Below are 25,658 nucleotides of genomic sequence, written 5' to 3'. Positions count from 1 at the left end.
TTTGCATTAAAAAGCAACCAAATCCATTTAAGACAATTGCGTTAGACGCACGTGTTTGGTCACATGGATGGGTACTGAAGAAAAAAGGTTGGCGATGATTTTTTGGGCCTATTTTTGCCCAATCGTGCAAGTTTCAGTATCTTACCATTGCTGGGGTTAAAAAATACCAAGTTGGTTATTAGGTCCCATTTTTAATATCAAAATATGGTAATTTAGTCGAAACATAAGTTGATGGGCATTTTGGTTATTGAGGGACTAATATGGAATCATTGAGGATTTAAAGGACAAACATTATTTTGTTCGGAACTGAAAGAGCACAAAATCTACTCCTCTATACTTAAAAGGAGAATCCAAAGAATTACTGTTCATGCTACTATAAATACTATAGCATAAATAGTAAATCAAATACGGTCCTCTGCACTCGAAGTTGCTCTTCATGCTCCAATAATTCACTGTAGCATAAGTAGTAAATCAAATATGCTTCTCCATATACTTGGAGTTACTATTCATACTATAGTAATTTACTATTTATTATATCATAAATAGCAAAGCAAATAAAAAATATTAAAATTTGGATACTCCTTTAAGTATAGATGAATAAATATAATTTATAAATTAAATCTATCAATCATTCTTTAAGTATAGAGAAATAGATATAATTTTTAATTTTAAACATATAATAGTTAAATTAAATATATTAAAACCTAGAAGAAAACGAGTTTAAAATGCATCGCTAAAAAAATAGGGTAAGGGGCTGTTTGGTTGATGTATTTGGCATTGGGGGTTGGACAGAAAGCCTGCCAAAAGTACTCTTTTAGCAGGCTTTCTGGCCAACCCCCAATGACAAATACATCAGCTAAACAGCTCCTAAGTGTTTTGCATGGCGCGCACTAAGAGCATCTCCAACAGCTTCCCCATTTCTCACTTTTGGAGAATTTAGTTAGGGGGTGTTAGTCAATTGGGACATTTTCATGCAAAATGGGATAATTGTTAAAGTAGAATAATATTTCGCTAGTGGGATATTTTAGTGGGATAACTAGGAACAATTTTGTGAAGCGGGATATTTTGATAAAATAACGTGGGATAAATTTTTATAATCATGAAGTATATATTTATGCATTTTGAAGATATAAATACTATTTATGTATTTTAAACTTACTATTATTAATTGATAATTACTTACAAGAATGTTCGTTACTATTAAATAACTTTTGGTTAGACTGTAAGATATTGACAATTATTATTATGATGATGGTCTAATGATGGTGATAACCATAATAGGAAATAAGTAAAGAAAAAATAATAAAAAATAACAAAATAAATACAAGTTTTAGTTTTTTACCACATAGTTCCAAGCTAAAACTTGGAATAATTTGAGAGACTAGAACTCTCATTTTTGTATAGAAAAATAAAAAAAGTGGGATAATTTTGTACCATTACCCCAATTCTAGTTTTGTTAAAGTTCTGTTTGACTAATACTGTAAAATTTTATTCTAGTTTTAGTTCTATGTGACTAACACCTTAAAATTTTGTTCTAGGTTTAGTTCTATGTGACTAACACGTTAAAATTTTATCACACAGATTATCCCAGTTCTAAATTTAAGTTCTAGGTGACTAACCCCCCTTTAGGATTTTGGCCCAACAGATTCCCCATCTCATTCCCCAAAATAGGAATGAAGGAGAAAAAATGGGGAAGCTTCCCCAAATCTGCAGCATTCTCCAAAATTTTGGAGAAAAAAATGGATTCTTTAAAATGTGAAAGCTGTTAGAGTTGGTGTAAAAATTAGTTGGAGAATATGACTTTTGCTTTCCCATTTTGAAGAAAATTTTAGAGGAGCTGTTGGAGATGCTCTAAGCCGTTGACAAGGTAAAAATGACACCTTATCTACTTATTATATGCTAACCCAATTCTGTTGTGTCCGCCAGCCATTCCCGAGGAATCAGAAAAGCACATGCGGTCTTTCACCATCAAGTCGCAGTCATTCAAATCCTACATCTCACGGTGAAGGGTTACCGTCACTCGCCAGTGAGCGTACATAGTCTTTCACCCAACCGGCAAATATTTTCGGTGCCTGAATTCTTTTGACAGTACGAGGGAGGTAACCTCACTACGCGGTCACCCGACGGAAACTGCCCATTCCTATAAAACCTAATTTATTAAAAGCACTCACATAATCGTGAACCAACAAATCCACCCCACAAGTTATATCGCAGTAAGTGGCCCCCACAGACCACTACGCAAATAGCCGGTTTATTTAATCCGTCCCTTTATTTAATACGCGTATTCCGTATCTTTGCCCCTTTCTCCGCCCTCCCCAAATCCCCCCGCAAGTACAAAATCTAGGGTTTCATTTTCGCCTCTCTTTTCGCGACTCCGTCTCTCGCCTGCTATAGTCGATCCCCCCTTCAATGGCGACGCCGGCGAACGAGGGAGGTATGGGCGGTCCTTTTAGGAGGCGGCCGTTCCGGCCAGCGGCGTCGACGCCCTACGATCGTCCTCCGGAGGCGTTGCGTGGAGTCAGAGGAACGGCAGGACACTGACGGAGTTGGGGCGGCTGATATTGATAGCTCGTTGATCCCGCTTCTCGATTGATCTCGAGAGGAGCGTCGAAGCTGTTCTCTTCGATGTTTAGGAAGCGACTCACGACTCCACCGGCGGCCCCAGGTTGGAGAAGTCCTCTTTTCAATTAGGGTTTTGATTCAATTGTCCTTCGGTTTGTTCTTCTTCTTCTTCTTCTTCTTGTTGGGATACTAAATTGAGATTTAGTGTTGTAATTGTGGTATTTTGATCCGCTATCGATTATTTAACCATCTGTACGAAGAAAATCTACCAACTTTAACGAATGCGTGCTTTATCTTGGATTAACTGATAATCTGGTTTATTTAGAGTGATTCACAGTGGTATTTGTATAAAAATGCTGTTAATGGTGTCTTTATATTCTTACTGTAAGTTTGATCTGTAGTGATGTCATCCACCTTTCTTGTGGCTGTTTTTATGAATCTTGATTTTAGTTTACAAAACCGATTTAGGATTTTTTAATGTAAACTAATTTAGTTTTCGTTTTATTGGAATTAAAGAACATCAAATTAAAACCTTGTCTACTTCTAATCGTGATATTTCATAAATTAACATATTATATGGTGCTGTTGTTTGGTGATAATGTTATAGTAATTGATGGTTATGGAGTAGAAAGATCGAGAGGTACTTTATTCCCTAAAAGAACTTTAACTTGCCACTTTTAATGTGGAATATACAAACTACAATTTCATCAATACTAAGAGAACAAACGAGTTTATTGTTGTCGTCTAAGAAACATCTATATATACAATTTTCACTACTTAATGTATATTATTCATCATGAGGATGATGCTAAGAATGATTTTTCTCATACAATCAAGTCAAGTGATTAAAGAAGGAGGTAGGTGCACATGGAGTTTTTGTTATCTGGAAGCGCGTAAATTCAACAGAAAATTAACAGTGTGGTTAATAAATATATTCATCATCCATGTTTCATGGTTAATATTAATATAGTTGGGAAATAAGAAACGACATGTCGGAAATGCACATCTACCGTAAAGAAGCATGTTAAAATTGACAAGTGGCAGGATACTGAAAGATAGGATGAGAATTAGGAATCTGCTGAAGTTTGAGGCATCTCCAATTTGATGAAAAGTGAGGTAGAACTCATTTCAGGCATGTGGAACAGAGTCCATTAGGTGCACTGGTTATGAGTAACAATAGTAAATGGATAGAGATAGCTCCAAATTGAGATGATGAAATCAAATAATAAGCTCGGGCGAATGTTCTTATCTGAATTTGGATTCAATCTAGCAGGTTACTGAAGTTACAGATTGCTAGCTGAGGTTCCAGAGCTTTACAGATCCTCTCATGTTTTAATCTCTGTTATAGTTGCTTGAAGTCAGGTTGTTATGTGCCATGTTAGAGTAGGGACTGACCAATTGGATTCTTGTTGTACTTGTATCATTTGTTCAACTTCAACCTGAAGAGTACTGCGACATACTCATATACATGTAAAGGCCTCTTTTAAGTCTCTCATGATGTTTTTACAGGATTTGTCAAGTGTGATTCAGATATTTAGCAGTTCGCCAATTGTTTAAGTTTTCCCACCAAAGAAGATGTGGTTTATAAGTTCTAAAATGACTAGGTTGCAGCTTTATATATTGATGCTTCAAGCAGTTATTGGCTAACCGGTAACAACATAATTTAATTTCCATGAATTGGACGTGTAACACTTGGTTATTCAAAATTTAATTGCAGGATGGCTGTCCCTTCATCTTGCAGTCTACACAAGGTTTAGTGGTATCAAATGGGTCACGTCGGGTCATCTTGACCTGACATGACGCATACAAACTTGACCTGAACTAGACACATTTAATAAACAGGTCAATATACCCAACCTGTTTATTAAAAGGGTAACCCTTACCCGATCCTTTTGACCCTTGGGACCCTCGTGACCTATATAATACGGTCAGTGCTTTAGGGAGTGTGTTGGGTGGGATTGAGTATGTCAACTGTTTGTGTAGGTGGAGCACTACAAGATTAATATATAATCTTCATTGGCCATGGGGAGATAAAAAGCTCCATAAGTTACATAATGGGGGAAATTCGTATTTAATCTTCTGTCAATTAATGTTACAAGCACACTAGTGAATGAAATGCAATTAAGTACTCCATCAAACTACTTCAAGACAAGAATAATGCACATTGATTATTTTCCCTGGCCATCATGATCATGATGGTGATGATGACATCATTGTCATCATCATTGAGAGAAAATGTACTAAAACAACATAAATTGATACTTATTCTAGCCAGTCCAAATTTAATTAACGTTGTTAGGACAAAAAAATCCAAAACAATTGCTATACCATGTAAAGAAAGTCCTAGACTAAGTGTAAGTTACTTATGAAGCTCGCAAGTGCATGGAGACAGAATCAAATTTATTATTTACCTTAAACACTAGATTGAAAAGAAATGATTCACAATGTACATTGATTCATCGACTAGGCGACTACTGCTAGTTGCAACAAAACAGGAAAATAGATCAACAAAGAATAGGAGAAAATCATATTTTTAAAATCAAATATGAAACAGAATCAATAGGGCTCTAAATTCTCACAAAAAATGGTTGAGCTCTAAAATTGGAGAAAGGCTTGAACTTTATGTTGGCAACAGGGACCAAATCAGAAAAGAAGAAATGCTCAAGCATCAAACTCATAAAAAGAATTAACTGACAAAATTGTGAAAAAGAAGAAATAGCTTCATCAATTTGAAGGGATAAAAAAGCATAGGAACGAATTGAGCTTGCTTTATAATCTTACAAAGAACATGATTTCATACCCATTAAAGCTAAATGAAGAATTGCTAAACTAACGATCAAACAGCTGTAGCACATTAACCAGAATTGCTTGACCGCTCCTGAAGATTGGGGAGGGAGAGAATTGCTAGTTGGGTTAGCCGAATATACAATATCAAATGGGTTGAATGGGTCAGTTAAGGCAGACACAAAATTGACGGACCCTACCTGTTAGTAACGGTTCCCAACCCCACCTTAGGAGCGGGAAAAAAGAGAGAAGAAGAAGAAGAAGTTGACAGCAGCATTTGACAAATGTGAAACTTCATAGACCAATCAGCAGACTGTTTCTTGTCAAGATAGCTTTGTGCATGTCTTTTCTCATAGAATTTTAGGCGCAAATATTTTATCATATTTTGGGCTATTTGCATTTAATACTTGATTGTTTGCCCCATGTTTAGTTCTGATAACGTAAAGTTCTTTTTTGCTCAAAAAAATACCCCAAAGTTTCAACAGAGTTAACTTTGATACCTATAACCAAAGGAGAAACAAAAGCAATTTTGATTCCAACCTTCTAGCTTAGCTTTTATCTTTTTAAGTTTCCTTTGTAAATTGGTTATCTTTACTCTCACGTAAGTTCTTAAATAGTCTTTGAAGTCAGCATATTGAAGGCACTTGCATTTTCCTTGTGTAAGATTGGTAATAAAAAGCTTGTAAAAAGTGTAAAACTAGGACAAGCGATCTGTTGCGACCATCAATTTTTCTATGTGATGCACATGGAGATGAGTTTAAAAATGACGTCTTTTCTGTTATGTTCTCGGTGTATCTTCTGTTACATGAAAATAACTCTCTAGTGCTAATTGATTCGATATTGATTTCCCTTGTAGTGAATGGTCAATTTCCATCTTCTGTTGCATGCCACATGTTTTCTATTCAACTCTCTGTAGTTGTTGGAACATATTTATTTACTTTGTGAACTCTAGTTCACTCTCTGATATTATACTTATCCCATGTTGGTATTTGTCTTATGTTTCAGAGGAAGATCATCAATCCAGACAAGATGTCTCCCACATTGCTGACACCGTATGTAAATAAAATCCTCTTTTTAGTTATGTATTTCCAGTGTTTTAATCCTATAATTTTGTTACTTCCCTTAGGAGAATATTCTGCTACATGATTATGCATTTGCTTTCTTGCCTTCTATGATTTGTATTCGTGCATCGACTTTTTTTAAGCGTACTTGGTGCACTGCCTAATAATTGCTTTGATTTTTGGTTTTTAACAATTTGTATGAGTATTCAATGCAAGACTTACAGGAAATTTGTCTTATCAAGCTCCAGAGGTAGGGGTGAGCAAAAGGTCAGTTCACTCTGTTTTGGCAAGTTTTGGCAAAACCAAATTGAACCATACTAGATTTGGAACTAAACCGAATTAGTTCGATTTACTTTGGTTTGGTTTTGGGCTTGGATCCATTTAGTTAGGATACTTTTGCAAGCATGTGTGCTTTTGGTCAAGTGCATGAGAAATACATATTGCAATTTTGGATTTTTTATATTTGGTTGATAACAGCTGGAAATGTAATCAGAATTATTTTACTTGCATTTAGCAAGATAAATTATGTAGAAGATTTTTGTATAAAAAGTTTATATCGGGGATGTATGTGATAAATTTCTCCATTATAATGAAGACTTGTATGGACTACTCTGTGGATATGCTTGGTTGCAAGCAACTGCTGTGGGAGCACTCCTCAGCTTAAAGAAGGTATACTCCACTTTCTTTAAAGCAGTTTGCCTTCATAACACTGTATGGAGTTTCATCAATACCCAACCAAACATGTAATGGATTTTGGATGTAGTTGCCTACTTGGGACCACATGGCATTCCGACTGCTCCTTTACGAATGCACCTTTTATTGAGTAAAAAAAGCATAATTGGCCGCAGAGGTGAAGCTAATTCAACCATAAATACACCTTATGTTGAGTAAAAAAAATGGCTACAGAGGTGATATTAATTCAGCCATAAAAAGGCTGCTTGGCTGCTAGTCAAGACCTGCATTGCCTCATTGGTCCAGGAACTCATGTAATAAGATGTTACCAGGAGGATCTGTGACCAACCCCTAGACTTTAGATGAACAGATGATGATGTTTCTAAAGGAGATTGTGTTCTTTAATGTTGTTGGCTACTGTCTAGAGATATGATCTGCAAGTTAAAAAATAGAAGATAAAAAGCATAATAAGTTTGTCTTGAACTCGAAGAAAAATTTGGACGTGGGGCCTACATGCATAGTAAAATAATATTATTTTATTAGTGCATACTATTTTCCCAAACGCTATAAATAGACCCAAAATCCTTAAGGAAAATTCATTCCAAAAACAACAATCAATATATATAGATATATATGTTGTAGAATAGCTAGTGTTCGTAGGAACAGTGCCTAGACCGAGAAGGTCTTATAGATTGAAGAGATCTTTGCCTGATAAATCAAGGAGATCTTTGCCGATAGATCGTGGAGATCTTTGCCTTATAGATCGAGGAGATCTTGACAGTACTAGGTCGGTGCACACCAGAGTACTGAATTGCTGTTCCTGGAAGTAATTTGGCATTGGGATCCTTACACCGGAGTAGGCCAAATAATACTTTAAGCACATCGTTTTACTATGCTTTAAGATTTTCTTTGCAGAAAGAAAGAATCGCACATTGATCGAGATGGTGAATTCGATGCTAATCATATCTGATCTTCCTACCTGCTATTGGGGAGAGGCTTTGCTAATAGCAAATTGGATTCTGAACAGAGTACCCTACTCCAAAACTGATAATACTCTTCATTAGTTATGGTTGAGATATCCTAATTCTTTGGATAGTCTCAAAGTGTGGGGGTGTCTCGCATACGTTCGAATTACAGATATCAGAAGCCCTAAACTCGAGTCAAAGGCAAACAAATGTGTGTTTCTTGGCTTTGTTAGAGATAGCAATGCGTGTAGGTTCCTGGACCTTGGAACCAACTCCATCATTGAAGCTCGGGATGCAGAATTCTTTGAGGATAAGTTTATCAAAGATAAAGACTTATTGCTCAAAGATATAGCCGCGAATGTTAGTATGTCAGATACACAAGAGGAGTCAGTTTCGCAAGAAACTGAGTGTCAATGATGACGGAGTTATCGAACCATCTTACAAGCGTATCAGGAGATATAAAGATTTTGGAGATGACTTCATCACCTATAATGTGGAAGGAGATCCACAGACTTTTCAAGAAGTAATGCAGTCGTTCTTCTATAAAAAAAAGCTATAGATGATGAGATGGATTCATTGATCCAAAATCATACTTGGAGTTGGTGGATGTACCTGAAGGTGTAAGATCTATTATTTGCAAGTGGATCTTTAACAAAAAGCTTCGTCCTGATGGTACTATTAAAAAGTACAAAGTAAGACTGGTGGAGAAAGGATTCTCTCAGAAAGAAGGTATAGATTTTTTTGATATATATGCACCAGTTTGTAGGATCACTATCATTAGAGTGTTTATCGCATGAGCGACGATTAAAAGGTTTGTCATACATCAGATGGATGTGAAGAGTCTGAAGACTGTCTTTCTGAATGGAGATATCACAGAAGAGATCTACATGAAGAAACCAGAAGGACTTGATGCTCCAGCTAGTAAGGTTTGTAAACTTGTTAAATTTTTATATGGACTTAAGCATGCACCAAAACTCTGGCATGAGAAGTTTGATGGGATTATTCACAACAATGGGTATCAAGTCAGTGAATCTGACAAGTGTCTATACATTAAGGTCGATTAAGGTCGTTGAAGATAATATGGTGATCATCTGCCTCTATGTGGATGATATGCTCATCATCAGGAGTGACTTGGAGATAGTAACATCTACTAAAAAATTTCTCTCGACACAGTTCAGTATGAAGGACCTTAGAACTGCGGACGTGATTCTCGGAATTAAAATCATATACTCTGAAGAGGGTATTGGATTGTCCTAATCTCATTATGTCGAGAACATCCTAAGGAAGTATGACTATCACGACCTATCAGAACTATCAGTGCCGTATGATTACAACAAGAAGCTTCGATCGAACACCGAAAGACCAGTAGAGCAGCTAAGGTACTCAAAGATCATTGGGAGTCTTATGTACGCGATGAGCTGCACAAGACCAGATATAACATTCGCTATAGGAATGCTATGTAGGTTCACAAGTAATCCTGGAAAGCTTTTTTGGGATGATGTCCAGAGATTGATGAGATACTTAAAAGGAACTACAAGTCTGGGTCTATTCTACACTGGATATCCGGGTATAATCGAAGGTTATTCAGATGCGAGCCGGTGCTCAGAATCAGATGAGTACAGGTCTACTGGAGGTTTTGTTTTCACCATGGGTGGAGCTGTCGTCTCGTGGAAGTCTAAGAAGCAGACCATGATTACACAGTCATCGATGAAATCTGAATTCTTCGCACTCTGTGCTGTAGGAGATGAAACTGAATGGTTCAGTTGTTTTCTTTAAGACTTTTCATTGACAGAATTACAAGACGTAATTACTATCTATTGTGATAATCAGGTAGCGAGTGATGTGGTAGCAATCTCGATGTTCAATGGAAAGAAGCGAACCATTCGTCTGAAGCATGGCTATTTAAGAGAGCTCATTTATCACAGAGTTATCTCTGTGATTGACGTCCGATCTTAGAGAATGTGGCTGATCCTTTGACTAAAGGTCTGAAAAAAGACATAGTCGAAAGAACGTCTGCTGGAATGGGTCTCAAAGTTTTGTAAGTCTTACAAATACTTACCATGTTTATTAAGTTATTAGTTCAAAGCTTATGCTACTAATAATAAAATAATTGGTTCAAAAGTCAAGTAAGATTTGCAAAGTTTGGTGAGTCTTACAAATACTTACCATTTACATCTAGTTATTAGTTCAAAACTTATGCTACTAATGACAAGATAAATGGTTCAAAAGTCAAATAAGATTTACAAGTGAAAGGGTTCAAGTTTTCTTGGATTAGTCGGTGTCTAAGGCAAGGTTTGTGGGTTGTGTAACGCGCTCCGCAAAGAACGAGATACTTAATTGATTTTTAATCTCCCTCTAGTACTATCCTTACCTGGCTGAACTGTCCGGATAAAATTTTAATCTTTTCACCTAGGATCCTATCATGTAAAGGGGATGACTGTTAAGCCTTAATGAGTTTAAAACATTTTGAATGTGGGGTGTTAGATAGGAAACACACACCTAAAGGACTCACCTAGAATCCTATTATAAGAGAGGATGACTCTTAAGCCTTAATGAGTGGAGATTTGGCCGTCTCCTATGCATGGGTCGGTGTACACCTATGCATGGGTGAAGATTTGACCGTCTCCTATGGTGTCTTATGGAAAGATACTTAGAGTCCTAGCAAAAATCAGGACATGCACTGGGCCATAAATATGCAAAGGCAAAGGCAAAGCAAAGGCAAAAGCAAGTGTGGTTCAAAGTAAAAACTATCACAGATAAGTTTGATCCTGTGTGATCGCTGGATTTTTAGACGTGCTGGTTCAAGTCTCTGCGACACCATGCACATATCTTTTATTCAGGTGGACTAAAGGGGATTCAAGTCCTTGCGACATATTCCTTATGCATAACGATTGAAACGACGACACTGTTACACGATACTAGTTTAAAAAAATTATGGGAGATTGTTGAATATTATTATTATTTTCTTTATTTTTTCAAAAGTGGTGGGCCCCACTGAAGAAAAACTTGGACGTAGGCCCCACATGCATAGTAAAATAATAATATTTTATTAGTACATAATGTTTTCTCAAATGCTATAAATAGACCCCAAATCCTTAAGGAAAATTCATTCCAAAAACAACAATCAATATATACAGATATATATGTTGTAGAATAACTAGTGCTCGTAGAAACAGTGCCTAGACCGAGAAGGTCTTATAGATCGATGAGATTTTTGGCTGATAGATCGAGGAGATCTTTGCCTTATAGATTGAGGAGATCTTGACAGTACTGGGTCGGTGCACACCAGAGTACTGGACTGCTGTTCCTGAAAGCAAATTGATCTTGGGATCCTTATACCGGAGTAGGCCAAATAATGCTTTAAGCATAACGTTTTACAAACGCACAGCAGCTGAGTTGGAAAAATTTAAATTATTGCACTTCAGTTTTCTGTTCAGTTTTTGCTGTTATATATCTGTATTATTCCAGATTTAACCACAAGCGCCAACAAGTAAGGGAAATGTTTAAGGATTACCGTATTAGTTAATTGGCTGTTGTTTGTGGTTTCACTTATTGTCCATAGTGATTTTTTCGAAACTGAAAGTCCTTTGATCTAGATGCATATCAAAACTTATGATTGGTCCCACGCTCTCTTTTCCAAGATTTTTCAACATCAGCAAATTGTGTCTTGTCGGAGATTGACATTATGTCTCTGAGATTTCACTCCGTGCTTCCTGTACTGCTGCCATGTTTTGTAAGAGAAGTATGCTTTCTATTATTTATGGGAGCTACGTAAGTTGCTTCTTTTTTCATGTTTATGGTTTTTATTTCACTTTCTGGTAAATGCGTTAGCTATTCATTTTCTGATTTTGCTATTACTATTGCAGCTTTAATGTGCATTTTGTATTACTGTTGCGGCTTTAATGTGCATTTTGTATTACTATTGCAGCTTTATTGGTCATTCTATATTCTTTGGACTGCTGTTATTGTTATATGCAGATACCTTCATCTGAAATTGATAGTGGCGAGAGTCCATCTGAAGTACAGAATGACAAGAGCCCATCTCAAATACAGAATAACGCGTGTCCATCTCAAATACAGAATGGCAGCAGGGACGGAGAAAACAGGACTAATAGTTCTGGCAGTAGTGGAATTGCTGAACTTGAACAATTATTGGAGCAGAAAACTTTTACCAGGAAAGTATTTACGGAATGAATATTGACAATATTTTCTTATCTTCTGAATTAATAATGTTGAAATTGACTGCTGACAAATATTATTATATCATCTATTAGTCTCTTTCCTATATTAATTACAACTCTGAAATCCCAGCAATTTGACATCACTACATTCTTACCTTTATGCTTATAGCTATTTTCGATGCTAAGTTTTCATGCTCAATCTAATTTTCATTCCATGCATGGCCATATTTTGCCTTGATGCACAATTTAATTCATTTTTCTTGTCAGCAGGGTCGAATATGACCGGTTGGTGGAACTACTGCATTCGAGAACTGTTGAAGCTTCGAATTCGGAGCGTGAAATTAACTATGAGAGAAAAGAAAAAGCAAGTGTTTCAGCACAAAAAGATGGAATTGTGAGCTCAAGAATTAGTGTAAGTCTTCCAGTCTGCAGATTGTTTCCTGTTCGAAAACAAGTATTAAATTGTGTTGCTCATATCTGTTCTTTCTCTTGTTGAAAGTTATAGCCATTTTATGTTATTTTTAAATAGCGAGAGCATCCAGTACTTCAATATTTATATAGAAAGAGCACATTTTTTAATGGTAAAATGAATTGGGCAGCAGAATCAAGAATTTTCTTTCTTCTGTTTCATGGAGCTAAAATTCTTTAGGTTTCTCTTGTTATTGACCATAAAGGTTCTGTAAGGAATTGGCAAGGGCCTCTGGTTTATTCAACTTAACGAACATTGCATGCGGATTATAATTGTGGATTAACAAGTTGTGCTTGCTGATATGTGCTGGTGATAGCAGATTTGCCTTTTAATATATATAGCTAGCTGGCACTACACCAGCAAGACTTAATCCCTATCTAAGAGCTGATAAAGGATTTCCTGAGATTATAGAATGGTATGAGCCGGTAAACATCTCCCTCCCTCCCTCCCGAAAAGAAAGACCAGGAGCTGTAAATGTAATGGTACGATGATAACCCTTGTTACCTTTCTACACTCTCAGGAGTCCTTCCCCCTTTCCCATGTAGGCGGTCACATCTCATCGAGGCTTCAGGGGAAACACTGGCTCCTGCTTTCTTGCTTTGATTTAACAATAATACACATTGGTTGATGATGTTTTACAGATTCCTAAAGATGAAGCTGCTTCACCTGCAGAACTTGCAAAAGCATACATGGATTCACGGCCTTTAAAAACTTCTTCAGTTGGAAGCCAGGTATTTCAGGAAGATTCCAATTTGCCAAGAGTACCATCTACATCAAAACGATTGGACCTTTCAGTTGCACCACGATCTGTTATATGCTTTTCTGGAATTCCTGAACAACCTGAGCATGGTTATCGGATAGCAAAGCCTCCTGGGAGATCTGCAATATATAGAATGTCCAGATCTCCATATTTTAAGGTAAATGCTGTTGCAATATCCAGCTATATTGATGGTACTAGCAATTGCTGCTGCCTTCTAGTTTGATCATTGCTTGCCTATTTCTCTCTGTTCATTGTATGCTTGTTCTTTACCAGTTACAGTTCTTGTTATGATTTCTCTTTAGGCTGGAGACCTTTCCAGGGATGGCTATTCTAGTCTATCATCATCTCAGTGGACGCCAAGTTCTATGAAGTCAGGAGGAAAACAGGTAGCCTTCCTCGTTGTAATTCCTGCATCCTAGTCACTGTATCATTCCATTACTACACTGACTGTGCATTAGAAAGTAATAGAGGCATAACATGCAAAAATCCCTTTGATTTCAGTCATACGTGGATTCAAACACTAGGACTTGTTGTATGAGCATTAGTGATGGTCTGGCACAATTGCTAACTGATTTACCAATAAAAGCTATGCCATAATACTTATTTTACCATGAAATCAGTACTGGCATTTGTTCTAGATTGTTACCATTTGGGTTACTGCAAAGTGCTCCTGTCACATTTCATCTAGAAACACAAACTTTCCTGCACATAGTGAAACATCCGGAAAACAAAACTACCATATGTACGGAAAGTAGAAGTGCAGTAGTAGGTCAGGATAATATGATAGTGAACGCTATTCAGTGGCGAAATTGACAAGCTAGATATATCTAGACTAATCCACAAGTTAGCAAGTTCTCCCTCAGACTCTGTTTTTGGTTTGATAACAGTTCATGTTCTTGCCTGTTGGTTGAAAAAGAGCATATTACTTCAGCTACCAAAAAAGTTATTGGCTGATGCATGACTAAAAAGTTCCTGAAATCCCGATATTTCACTTCAGATTCTTTTGGATTAGAGATGAGGATAACGTGCGACTCTATGTTCTCGCAATGCTTACTTTGACTAGTTCTCATTGAAAGATCCCCTCTCAGTTGGAACTAATACATATACACAGACGTAACATACATACATGTAATTGTAAATACAAAGCACACATACATACTACACATGTACATACATATTGCTTATATACATGCATGCATGACATCCATATGCTCCCCTCTCCTTTGTAACTAATGCGTAAGTGTACATCTGATGCCGATTGTGCCGGGGAACTTTACACTGTACATGCTGAATTTCAACGGCGGAGCCAGGGGAGTCAAGAGGGGCAGGTGTTCCGCAGCCCAGCCGCAAAATTATGTGGGATGCTATATAATGCCTTTGATTGAAGTCATAGAAATCCCACGCTAAGCATGATGTCGCTTGGACCACATAAGAAATGTTCTTATGCGGTTGAAGATATTTAATAATATAGTTAAAATGTAAGGTGTGACCACTTGCAAACTTAGTTTCTATTTTGTATTGGATTAATTTATTTGTTTAAATTGGTTTAGTCGCACTTAAATACTCTATAGTTTCCTCTATTTTGCACTTATATACTGTTACATGTTTTTTGCAACACTTACATACCCAAAAGTTTTTAAAACTTGCACTTATATACCTTCACTTGTTTTCGCAGCGCTTATATACCCTTTTTAAAATATGCATTTAAATGCCCTCAGTTATGCAAACTTGAGGGTATGTAAATGCAAGTCTGAAAAACTTTAGGGTATTTGTTTATAAAAAAAAAGCTTTTGGGTATTTAAGTGCCAGTTTTAAAACTTTATGGTAGACAAGTGCTACCAAAAATAAGTGGGGTATATAAGTGTAAGTTTATAAACTTTAGGATATATAAGTGTTGCCAAAAACAAGTGAGGATATATAAGTGCAACATAGCAGAATCTACAGGGTGTTTAAGTTCAATTAAGCTTTATTTAAATGTTAATCTACTGGTCAGGTTAAGAGGAAATGAAAAAAATACATCGTGCAAAAATTAGAAGGCGCTCGGGAGTGGCTGAAGGTAGAGGGGAAAAATAATAAGTTAGGGGAGAAGTAATAAAATTTATTCTCTGTTTTGAGATTTTCGATTCTTAAATAAACAAAAGTATATCTAACACATGCATTGTCTATTGTGTCTAATAAAATTACTTAATTTTTTCCCATAATTTCTCCAATAGATTCAAATCTAGTCAATTATTGTGAGAAAAAAGTTATTTTATAATCAGTGTAATTATCGTTAATACTTTGTCATAGGCCATGTATAAGTTCTTCATAAGAAAACAACAAACATCCATCTCGTTTGTACTTTGGATACCCATATAACCATCAAAGATCGTTGAAGTGACTAATTCTTGGAAATAATGGGCGTTGAGGACAAAGAAATCGTTGGAACCAAAATCAAACCAAAATTCGAGTATTGGAGAAAGGGTTGTCACCCTCTACCAAATTGTCCAAGAACTTCCCTGAGTTCTGAACCTCCATTTAAACAGAGGCGTATATAATATTTGATTGTGGGTCTCAAGTTTGAGAGCATATTCTTTTCTCTCAAAAAATCTTTGATTATCAAATGTGATTATAACATAATTGTTTCAGTTTCTTTTAAGAGAAGAGGGCCCGCAAGCTCCAATTCCTGTCTATGCTGCTGCTAAATTTACAACATTGCTTCATCCTCCTTGAATGAAGCTGATTTAATTTTTTCTTGTCATGGCAATGATGAGGAAAAATATTCATTTCATGTTTTTTAGAATGTAGATTAGTTTACCAGTTCTTGTTGCTAGTCTGGGATTTCTTTCAGATCTACATTTACGTTCTTTGTTTGATTTTCCTATCATTTCTTTTAAATTGATCATTGTTCCTGTTAATATATGAACAAAATGACATGCCAGTTGTGCAATTTGCAGATGGTCATATTGGGAACTATTCCATTTTACTTATAATTGTGTAGCAAAAACACTCTTTTACGGTTATTGTACTTACTTCTGACACGGTTAAGCAGGTTCTGAAACGGGGTAGCTCTGCCTTAGATGGTGATCTTGGATCCTTTGGCCCCATCCGTAGGATCCGTCAGAAATCAAATTTGATGTCTCCTTTGAAAGGACCACGCTTGACACTTTCTGAACATTTTCTTTCTAGTCCTTCAACTCCTCTTTTTAAAAATGTTTCTGAAGGCTCTATGTCGATACAAAGACCTCTCGTGGTGAATGATCAAAAGTCTGACGGTACAGGTTTGAAGGCTGTGGAAAATGGAATTTCTAGGCCTACTATGCTTTCATCGCAGTCAAGTGAAACAGCAAAGAAATTGTTCCAACAGCTTGATAAACTAGTACCTTCACCAAAAGAGAAATCCTCTGAACCGAAAATTATTGCTCAGTCTGAATCCCCTTCTAAGGTGACGCTTGACGTTCTGCATGGAAGCGCTCTAAGCAAGATGGAGAATTTAATTTCTTCAAAATCATTTACTGCTGCTCATCAACCAAACGCTGGAAGCTCTCTCTCTCAGAAGCTAGATTTGGTCACAGAAAATGGTCCATTGAAGTCTGTTTGCTTAGGAGGGAAGTCGTCATCTGAAGCTCATGGTGTAAGCAAGCCCTCTAAAGGTGGCCATGAGGGTTTGATATCTGAAAGTATCACTGTTGCAACTTCTGTTGAAGTTCCTGTACCTAAAAAACCATCTTTCCAGATGAGTGCTCCTGAGGTATGAACCTTTTTTTAATTCTGTGGCAGGGTATGCTTTTGAACAATTGTTTAAACTGTATGAGCTGTTTATACAATCAATCTTTGTTATTTGTATTTCCTTGATACTTAATAATCAATTTGTCTCATTTGTTTTTCAGGAGTCACTGGAACTGGATGACGATGACTACAAGAGAAAGAAGTTTAACAGTCCATTAACAACAGGGAATGATGATGCTGACACAAAGATGTCCAAGCAGATTAATGTCATTTCTGAAACAGCATTCTCTGGCAATCCTATTAAAACTTCGTCCCAGAGCATGCCCGTTTCAACTTCCATGCCATCATCCCGGAAGGCTGACAAGAAGGCTCTCCAGCCGGTTGTTACTGAAAAGAACAATGGCTTTGCATTTCCCATTGTATCCGATCCCTGCTCTCAGTTTCAGCCACCTCCGACACCTACTATGCCAACCCCGCTGCTAGACAGGCCAGATGTCCCAAAAGAACAGACATCTCCTATATTTAGCTTTGAATCCAAGGATGCCAATTCATCCACAATTTCCTCAACCGATGTTGGTGTTAATGGTAGTGTGGGAATAAAAGTTGGTGAAGGATCAAGATCAGAACTGAAATTAAGCACCAGGTTTTATTTTTTTACTTAGATTTACATGTTCATAGTTAGTAATTGTCACTTCCTTTGCCTTAGTTAAAAACAAGATAATATTTCTAGATGGAAATAATGTGTATGAGGTGATATTTTACTTAGCTAAATATGCTGACAAGAGATGGACATGTGGTGATGACCTCTACCAGTGACATCAGATTGGTGGGTCTCATCACCCTTTGTCTCTTGGTAGGTCATTTAACGTAACAAGCTGCTAGCTCAAAACCTTCAACATGCGCGCGCGCACAATATGTTTTCCCAGGCATTGTATGTTTTTCATAATTTTCATCAACGATAACTGGTTTTTAGATGCAATCTTTTTTGTGGGTAGTGAGTATAGTGAATTTCATTTCAGTTGACAATTTGACATGTATAGATTTTGGGCTAGAAGTTAACGATGATTTAGATTTAAGGGGATAATTTACCAGGATGGCTTTTAACAGATAGTTAAGTCTATTTTTTCTACTATGCTAGAATTTTATTTCAGATTATAATAGGTTACAAATTCAAGTATTCTAGAATTTTATTTCAGAATATATGTTTTTCTTGTTATTGAATTATTCTATTCCAACTGTATCTATACAGGGAAGCTATAAACTAAGTTTCCTTAAAAATTAGTTCACTAACAACATAATCAATATATTATTAAAAATGCGTTCGACTATTATTATTATACTCATAAAAGTGGAAATATGTTAATCAAAACAAACAGGAGTAGTAGCATTACGTTATTTAAGTTGATACCTTTCCTTCCCAATGCATTTGCTCATTTAGTTTAATCTTAATTGTGTTTGCAGCAGTGCCCCTACAACTTGTGCAGAAATTTCTCCCCTAGATAAAAACGAAAAGGAAAATGTTGGATCTTTATCCAAATCATATGGAAATATTGTTTCTTCTGGGTTATCAGCACTGCCTAAGCCTTCTGTATTTGGCCTTGGTACATCGTCTTCTCCTAACCTAAATAATGGCTCGCTACATTCATCTTTGACAACATCTCCAGTTTCTTCTGAGAGTCTTTCGAGCTCAATTTTTGTTAACAGTACTGGCGCCACATCTAACTCCAGCAGCTCATTTGCATCATCAACAGCACCTACATCTACTACTATCAATTCATTCCAGATCGGCTCTGGTGGAGATTTCTTGACAAGTGCTCCTTTTTCTTTTTCTCAGCCATTAGATAAACCTAATTCATCTACTTTGGGAGCAAACTCTTTGAAGGGCTCACAATTTGGCATATCTAGTTCCATGTCTCATGGAACATCTACTGTGTTTGCTAGCACCGGAAGCAGTTCTTCTCATGTTTCAACACCGATTTCAATTTTCAGTAGTGGCGGTTCTTCTTCAGCATTGTCAACATCAGCCATGAGTAATAGTTCTTTTGCAGCCTCCTCTTTATTTTCAAGCATGCCCGGAATCAGCTCCCCTATTGCAGTATCATCTGCATTTCCAAGTACAATAAGCAATACTTTTGGGTTTAATGCTTCAACGCAATCTACTATTTCGGGCCTGTCATTTGCTAATAGTTCTTCCCAAATACCTGTTGCTACTGTTTTTGGTGCCACTGGTGGATCTACCAGTTCAAGTCCATTGTTTGGCAATATTTCTTCTCAGAACTCTGTTGCCAGTACGGTCAGTGCTACAGAAGGATCAGTATTTGGTACTCAGTCAACTCAAAGCCCACAAAGTTCAATCAGTCAGTTTGGTTCATTTTCTTCATCCCCTTCATTCAGTTTGGGGAAGTCTTCCTCGAGTTCAGGTTTTGGTATTTCATCACTTACACCTGCAAATCATTCAAGTTCTGGAGTTTCCTTCTCTTCTGGGTTTGGATCTTCCACTGCTAACAGTAGCTCTTCCTTTGCAGCCGCCGCTACCCCTAGTCTTTTTAGTTCCAGTTCGCAGGCATCCACCCCATCAGTTTTTGTTTCAACTTCTAATTCTAATACTTCTTCATCGACGGGATTCTCGTTTGGATTATCAGCTTCTGCTTCAAGCACTTCACCTTTTACCTTTGGTCCATCATCAGGTTCGGGGTTTTCATTCACTTCAGCTAGCACTACAACTGCATCAAACCCTTCCTCAGTTCCCACTTTTCGAGAAGTACCAAATCCCGCTACCGGATTTGGTTCAAGTTCTCCTGGAAATGATCAGATGAATGAGGATAGCATGACTGATGATACAACTCAGGCTGCAACTCTCTTTGTCCCATCATTTGGGCAACCAACAAATCCATCACCTTCACAACCTTTTGTGTTTGGTTCTCCGGCAGTTCAACCAGGGGCTCCATCACCCTTCCAGTTTGGTGGCCAGCAAAGTCCTCTTCCTCAAAATCCATCCCCATTTCAACCAACAGGTAGTGTGGAGTTTAATGCTGGAGGGAGCTTCTCTTTGGGTGGTGGAGGTGGCGACAAATCTGGCAGAAGGTTCGTGAAAGTTAAACGTGATAAGCGCAGGAAGTAAAAATATAAATTTTTCCATGCAAAACTTGCAGTAGTTGGGACTTTGTTGGCGATCTTTTCATGGCTACGTACTTTGAACGAAAGAGGTAGAGCTTCTTTCATTGAAGAGACAAGTTATCTTCGTTACACACAGATCTGGGTTCGAAATCCAGTGTTTTTTCTTTGCCATTTCAAACCCTCCTTGTACTTTCTTTTTTCTTTCTTGCAATTTTGTTTGAGATGTAGTGAGTACCTACCAATATATGCCTTGTGCTACAATCAAGGGACTGGCACTTATGTGCTGGTGGTTGTATATTTTTTTTTCTTGTAACATAGAAAGCAACAGTATATATATCCCTTTGTAATCTGTTACCTTTTTGTTGTGCATGCTTTTGACGCGCACTGTTTTTTATCAAGGTTTTTACCCCGTAATTGTTGTTAGCTAACTTCTGATCTCTTTGATGTTAGCCATCTTGCTTTTCTTCTGCTTTTGTTATGCAGTATGACCTTATCGTCAACGCATTTCAGGAAACATTATGAAGCTGCAATGATCACATAGAAAGGCATGTGCAACTTTCATACCTGGTTACTTTCCTCCTCCTGTCTCAGTTTTGTTGTGCATGCTTTTGACACTCACTGTTTTTTGTCAAGGTTTTTACCCCATAATTGTTGTTAGTTAACTTCCGATCTCTTTGATGTTAGCCAGCTTGCTTTTCTTCTGCTTTTGTTATGCAGTATGACCTTATCGGCAACGCATTTCAGGAAACGTTATGAAACTGCAGTGATCGCATAGAAGGCATGTGCAACTTTCATACCTGGTTGCTTTCCTCCTCTTGTCCCAGTTTTGCAGCCCGACCTTAATTCTTAATACGGATTAGGAAACATTTTGGAACTGCAGTCAGTTTATGGATGGCTCATAGATCGGTCGGATTGGGTCAATAAATTTGTAATCTACGGATCAGTTTCATTTGAAATCACCCAACTATCCTTTTTCTAGGCTACTTGTGAGTCCTCTTTTCACGTTTGAGATTTTAGATATGGTTTGGTTATTATATCATAAAATGCTACAAATCATCGTTAATGATATACCAATCTCCAGCTGAGAGGAGAATCGTATTTGACGTTTTTGGAATCTCAATGTCTGGCATGAATCACTTCATCTTGGGGAGCACCAGTGATGTTAGCACCAAATCCGGATGGAAGCCAAATGATGTGTATTGACTATAAGGAGTTGAATAGGGTTACCATAAAAAATATGTACCTCATTCCCAGGATTGATGATCTTTTCAATCAGGTAGGATGTTTTCTAAGCTTGACCTCAGGTCAGGCTATCATCAGCTGAAGGTAAGGAAGGAAGACATACCCAAAACTATATTTTGCACACGATACGGGCATTATGAGTTCCTAGTGATGCCTTTTGGGATAACAAACACTCCATCTACATTTATGAGCTTGATAAATAAGGTGTTTTCTCAGTATCTCAACCAGTTTGTGGTGGTGTTTATCAATGATATTCTTGTATACAATTAAGACTAAGGAAGATCATACAGAGCATCTACGGACTGTGTTGGAAATCCTACGGAAGGAGAAACTCTATAGAAAATTAAACAAGTGTGAGTTCTGGCTAGAGTAAGTATCCTTCTTGGGGCATGTGATTTCAGGAGAAGATATCTATGTGGATCCAAAAAAGGTTGATGCAGTGTTGAGGTTAGATCCGCCTACATCTGTGACAGATGTGCGAAGTTTCTTGGAGATGGCTGGATACTACAGGAGATTATAAATGATTTTGTTAAGATTACAGGACCACATACTAGGCTGACCAGAAAGGAGGTCAAATTTGTGTGGACTCAGGACTGTCAATCAGCGTTTGAGGGCTTGAAGAAGAAGTTGATGACAACACCAGTTTTGACAATTCCGGATGAGTCAGGAGGATTAGTAGTGCACACAGATGCTTCCGGTTTGTGTTTAGGTTGTGTTCTGATGCAACATGGGAAGGTAGTAGCTTATATATCTAGACAGCTGAAGACACATGAGAGGAACTACCCAGTTCATGATCTAGAGTTGGTGGCGGTTATTTTTGCATTGAAGCTATGTCGACACTATCTTTTAGGGCAGAGAGTGAATGTGTATACATATTATAAAAGTTTAACATATATCTTCACTCAGAAGGAGGTCAACATGACTCAGCGCAGGTGGTTAGAACTTATGACGGATTATGATCTTGATTTGCAGTATCACTCAGGGCATGTTAATGTGGTGCCACATCATTTGAGCATGAAGCCTGTGGTGATGAGACTTACCAGGCAGCGGGAGTTGTTAGCTGAGTCTTGGAGGATGAATATGGAGATTATTTTACCTGGAGCAGGGAGACAATTGATGAGTCTACAATTACAATCCACTCTGATAGACTGAATCAAGGCTACCCAGTTCAAGAATGCTCAGTACCAAAAATTTAAGAAACAAGTAGTCTAGGGAGAGAACTGATCTACAAACACATGAGGATGGATCCTTCTGATTTCGTGGTAGATTGTGTGTGCCTAAGGGCGATGTTAAGAGAGAGTTGTTGGAGGAGGCGCACAGTTCATTGTTTTCTATTCATCCAAGGGGCACAAAGATGTATCGAGACCCGAGGGAATATTACTGGTGGCCAGGAATGAAGATAGAGATATTTCGGTTTGTGTCAAAATGTTTAGTATGTCAGCAGGTGAAGGCTGAGCATCAGAGGACTGCAGGTTTATTGTAGCCTCTTCCTATTCCTGAATGGAAGTGGGTACATGTTACGATGGATTTTTTCACAGCCTTGCCGAGGAGCCAAAAGGGAAACAACGCCATATGGGTAGTAGTAGACTGACTCACTAAGTCAGCTCACTTCATACCATTTTGAGTTGGACAGATGACGGAGAGTTTAGCAGAGTTGTACATGAGGGAGATAGTACGCTTGCATGTGGTACATGTTAGCATTGTGTCTGATAGAGACACAATATTTTTATCACACTTTTGGAGGAGCTTACAACAGTGTCTTGGGATTAGACTGAGTTATAGCACGACTTACCACCCTCACACGGATGGACAATTAGAGAGGACTATACAGATTCTAGAGGACATGTTGCGAGCATGCATGCTGAATTTTAAAGGCTCTTGGGAAGACCACTTATACTTGGTGGAGTTTCATTATAATAACAGTTACCATGCCAGCATCCAGATGGCGCCTTATGAGACTTTATATGGGAGAAAATGTAGATCTCCTACCTATTGACTTAGGAGAGCGACATCTGCTAGGACCTAAGATGATAGTACAGACAGTGGAGAAGATAAAGACGATACATGATCACCTTAAGTCGGCTCAGGATAGACGGAAGATTTGGGCTGATACTAAAAGGAGACCTCTATAGTTTCAGGTTGGAGAGCATGTCCTCTTGAGAATATCCCCAGCCAGATGAGCTATCAGATTTGGCAACCACGGGAAGCTTAGTCTACGTTTCATCAGTCCATTCGAGATATTGGAGTGAGTAGGAGAGGTGGATTATTGGCTAGCTTTGCCTCCATCATTGCAGGGAGTCATAATGTATTTCACGTATCGCAGCTTCGACGATATATGCGAGATGAGACCCACGCCCTAGACATTGCAGAGCTTCAAAGTGGGAGGAACCTATCATATGAGGAGAGACCAATGAAGATTTTGGATAGACAATAGAAGATCCTCAAAAATAGGACTATCCCACTAGTTTTAGTATCTTGGGGACACCATGGACCTGGTGAAGCGACGTGGGAGTGAGAGGGCAATATTTGTCAACATTATCCACATCTCTTTGTAATAGGTAACATCTAGTCTTTTCAAGCTTGCATAAAATTTCGAGGACGAAATTTCTTTTATAAGGTCGGTGAGATGTGACATCTAGAGTTTGGTTTTAAACGATAATGGATTTTTGAACTTAGGCGTGAGAGTATTCAAGGCCCAACTTACTTTTGAATTTTATTTTTTTCAAAGGCCCAATTTGCCTTATAGCCCAGTATACTAGAATTTTCATACAATCAAGCCCTTAAACAAGTTTAAATCCATCTATACCTGTTTCCCTATGATATCTTCGTTTTCTTTTTCAAAAGAAAAAGAAAGAGAACGTGGATAAGAAAAACCAAAATTTTGCCATGATACCATGTTTCACAAAAATTAAATTTGAAATCTCAACAACAAAATCCCTCATATCCTACAAAATCTCTAACTAACAACTCTTTCCTCAACAAGCATATATCCTTTAAACGTTTTTTTTCTTTGCCATTTGAAGCCTCACGAAACAAAAGAAAAAAAAGAGAAGAAAAGAAGAAAAGAGGGGCAACGATTGAATCTTAGGAGGCGAGTGAAGGATCTTTTCTTGCAGTTCTTTTTCATTAATCCGCAAGCATGCTTTCTTCTCAACTTTCCCTTTTCTACAGATTAGATTTTTTTTTTGTCATTCCTACAATTTTGTCCCCAAATGCTTAAGTAAAACGTTTGTTAATTTTAAGTGGTTGTAGCGTATTGAATTATTAGAAGTACCCACATGAAAGGAGGAAACCTTGATTGTTTATTAGTTTGTATAATCCTAAAGTTGTTTTTCTTTATTGTGTTTTGAATCCTTTGATGCTATGTAGGATTTCATTCACCGAGGTGAACTTAGAGTGCACGCGCTACAATTTTACTGTAGTTTCATGATAACTATTGACTTAATTGTAGTTATGTTTTTGATATAATTCTTTCTAATGATTTAGTTAAATAATAACTTTTCTTTCTTTTGGAAACGAATCAAATAGGAAAGAATTTCTATTCTCAATACTTGGCTTTCTTTCTTTTGGATAGTCAAAGAAAAAAAATCCTTTGACCCGTATAGCATAATTGGGTTACATGATGAAAACGATTCTACTAGTCCGTTGGCCTGCTAATCGATCTTTATTATCTCAAACGAGGAGGGTGAATTTTTTTACAGGTCCTAATTACAGAGAAATAATAACAAAATGACACCCAACAAAATCAAACAAAACCCATTGAAAAGTAGTCTTTAATATACATAGCACAGAGAACAAAATCATGGAAGTTTGCTGCCATAAAAATTAATTGAATCATAAACTCATTCAAAAGACAAATCCTAAAAAGCAAAATGTAAAACAATTGTGCGGAAATATATAACTTTTAACTGAGAAAGTTGAAGTGCCTTATACAATTACCCCCTAGAGATCTAATCTTTAAATGAGAAATTAAAGTACCTTAGTCAATTACCCCCTAAAAGCTATAAAAAATATGAACTTTCCCGTTGTAGATCACACTCCATTGGTCCGCTAATGAATTAAAGAGAGCAAGCAAAGAGCTTGTAGTTTGGGCCAAGCTCAAAAGCTCCATGAGAATGGAGAAAGTGAATAAAATAG

At 37.3% G+C, this 25,658-nt stretch overlaps 1 protein-coding gene across 4 annotated transcripts; it reads left to right on the top strand.

Annotated features, from left to right (window-relative positions):
* LOC109832884 (nuclear pore complex protein NUP1-like) lies at window positions 2,555–20,689 on the top strand. 4 transcript variants are annotated; one of them, XM_020400351.1, is made up of 10 exons: window positions 2,555–2,665; window positions 6,352–6,398; window positions 12,023–12,219; window positions 12,496–12,637; window positions 13,336–13,611; window positions 13,757–13,840; window positions 16,486–17,184; window positions 17,324–17,805; window positions 18,624–19,582; window positions 19,688–20,689. In XM_020400351.1, exons 1-10 carry the CDS (start codon window positions 2,626–2,628, stop codon window positions 20,281–20,283), a joined length of 3,522 nt encoding a protein of 1,173 aa, XP_020255940.1. In that variant the 5' UTR covers window positions 2,555–2,625; the 3' UTR covers window positions 20,284–20,689. The 4 variants fall into 4 exon arrangements, with proteins under 4 accessions (XP_020255940.1, XP_020255939.1, XP_020255938.1 ...); XM_020400350.1 differs by having other exon boundaries at window positions 18,627–20,689; XM_020400349.1 differs by having other exon boundaries at window positions 18,624–20,689.

The sequence above is a fragment of the Asparagus officinalis genome, chromosome 3 (assembly GCF_001876935.1).
Source record: "Asparagus officinalis chromosome 3, Aspof.V1, whole genome shotgun sequence".
In the NCBI taxonomy this organism is placed as follows: domain Eukaryota; kingdom Viridiplantae; phylum Streptophyta; class Magnoliopsida; order Asparagales; family Asparagaceae; genus Asparagus; species Asparagus officinalis.
Note: the sequence above shows the minus strand (reverse complement) of the source record. Positions and strands in the feature narration are given on the sequence as shown.

Bases quoted from the DNA above. Each gene is read 5' to 3' on its own strand.
- LOC109832884 (XM_020400349.1), top strand. From the start codon at position 2,626: ATGTTTAGGAAGCGACTCACGACTCCACCGGCGGCCCCAG. The intron at 13,612-13,756 runs GTAAATGCTGTT...ATTTCTCTTTAG, and splicing joins CCAGATCTCCATATTTTAAG to GCTGGAGACCTTTCCAGGGA. The intron at 13,841-16,485 runs GTAGCCTTCCTC...ACGGTTAAGCAG, and splicing joins TGAAGTCAGGAGGAAAACAG to GTTCTGAAACGGGGTAGCTC.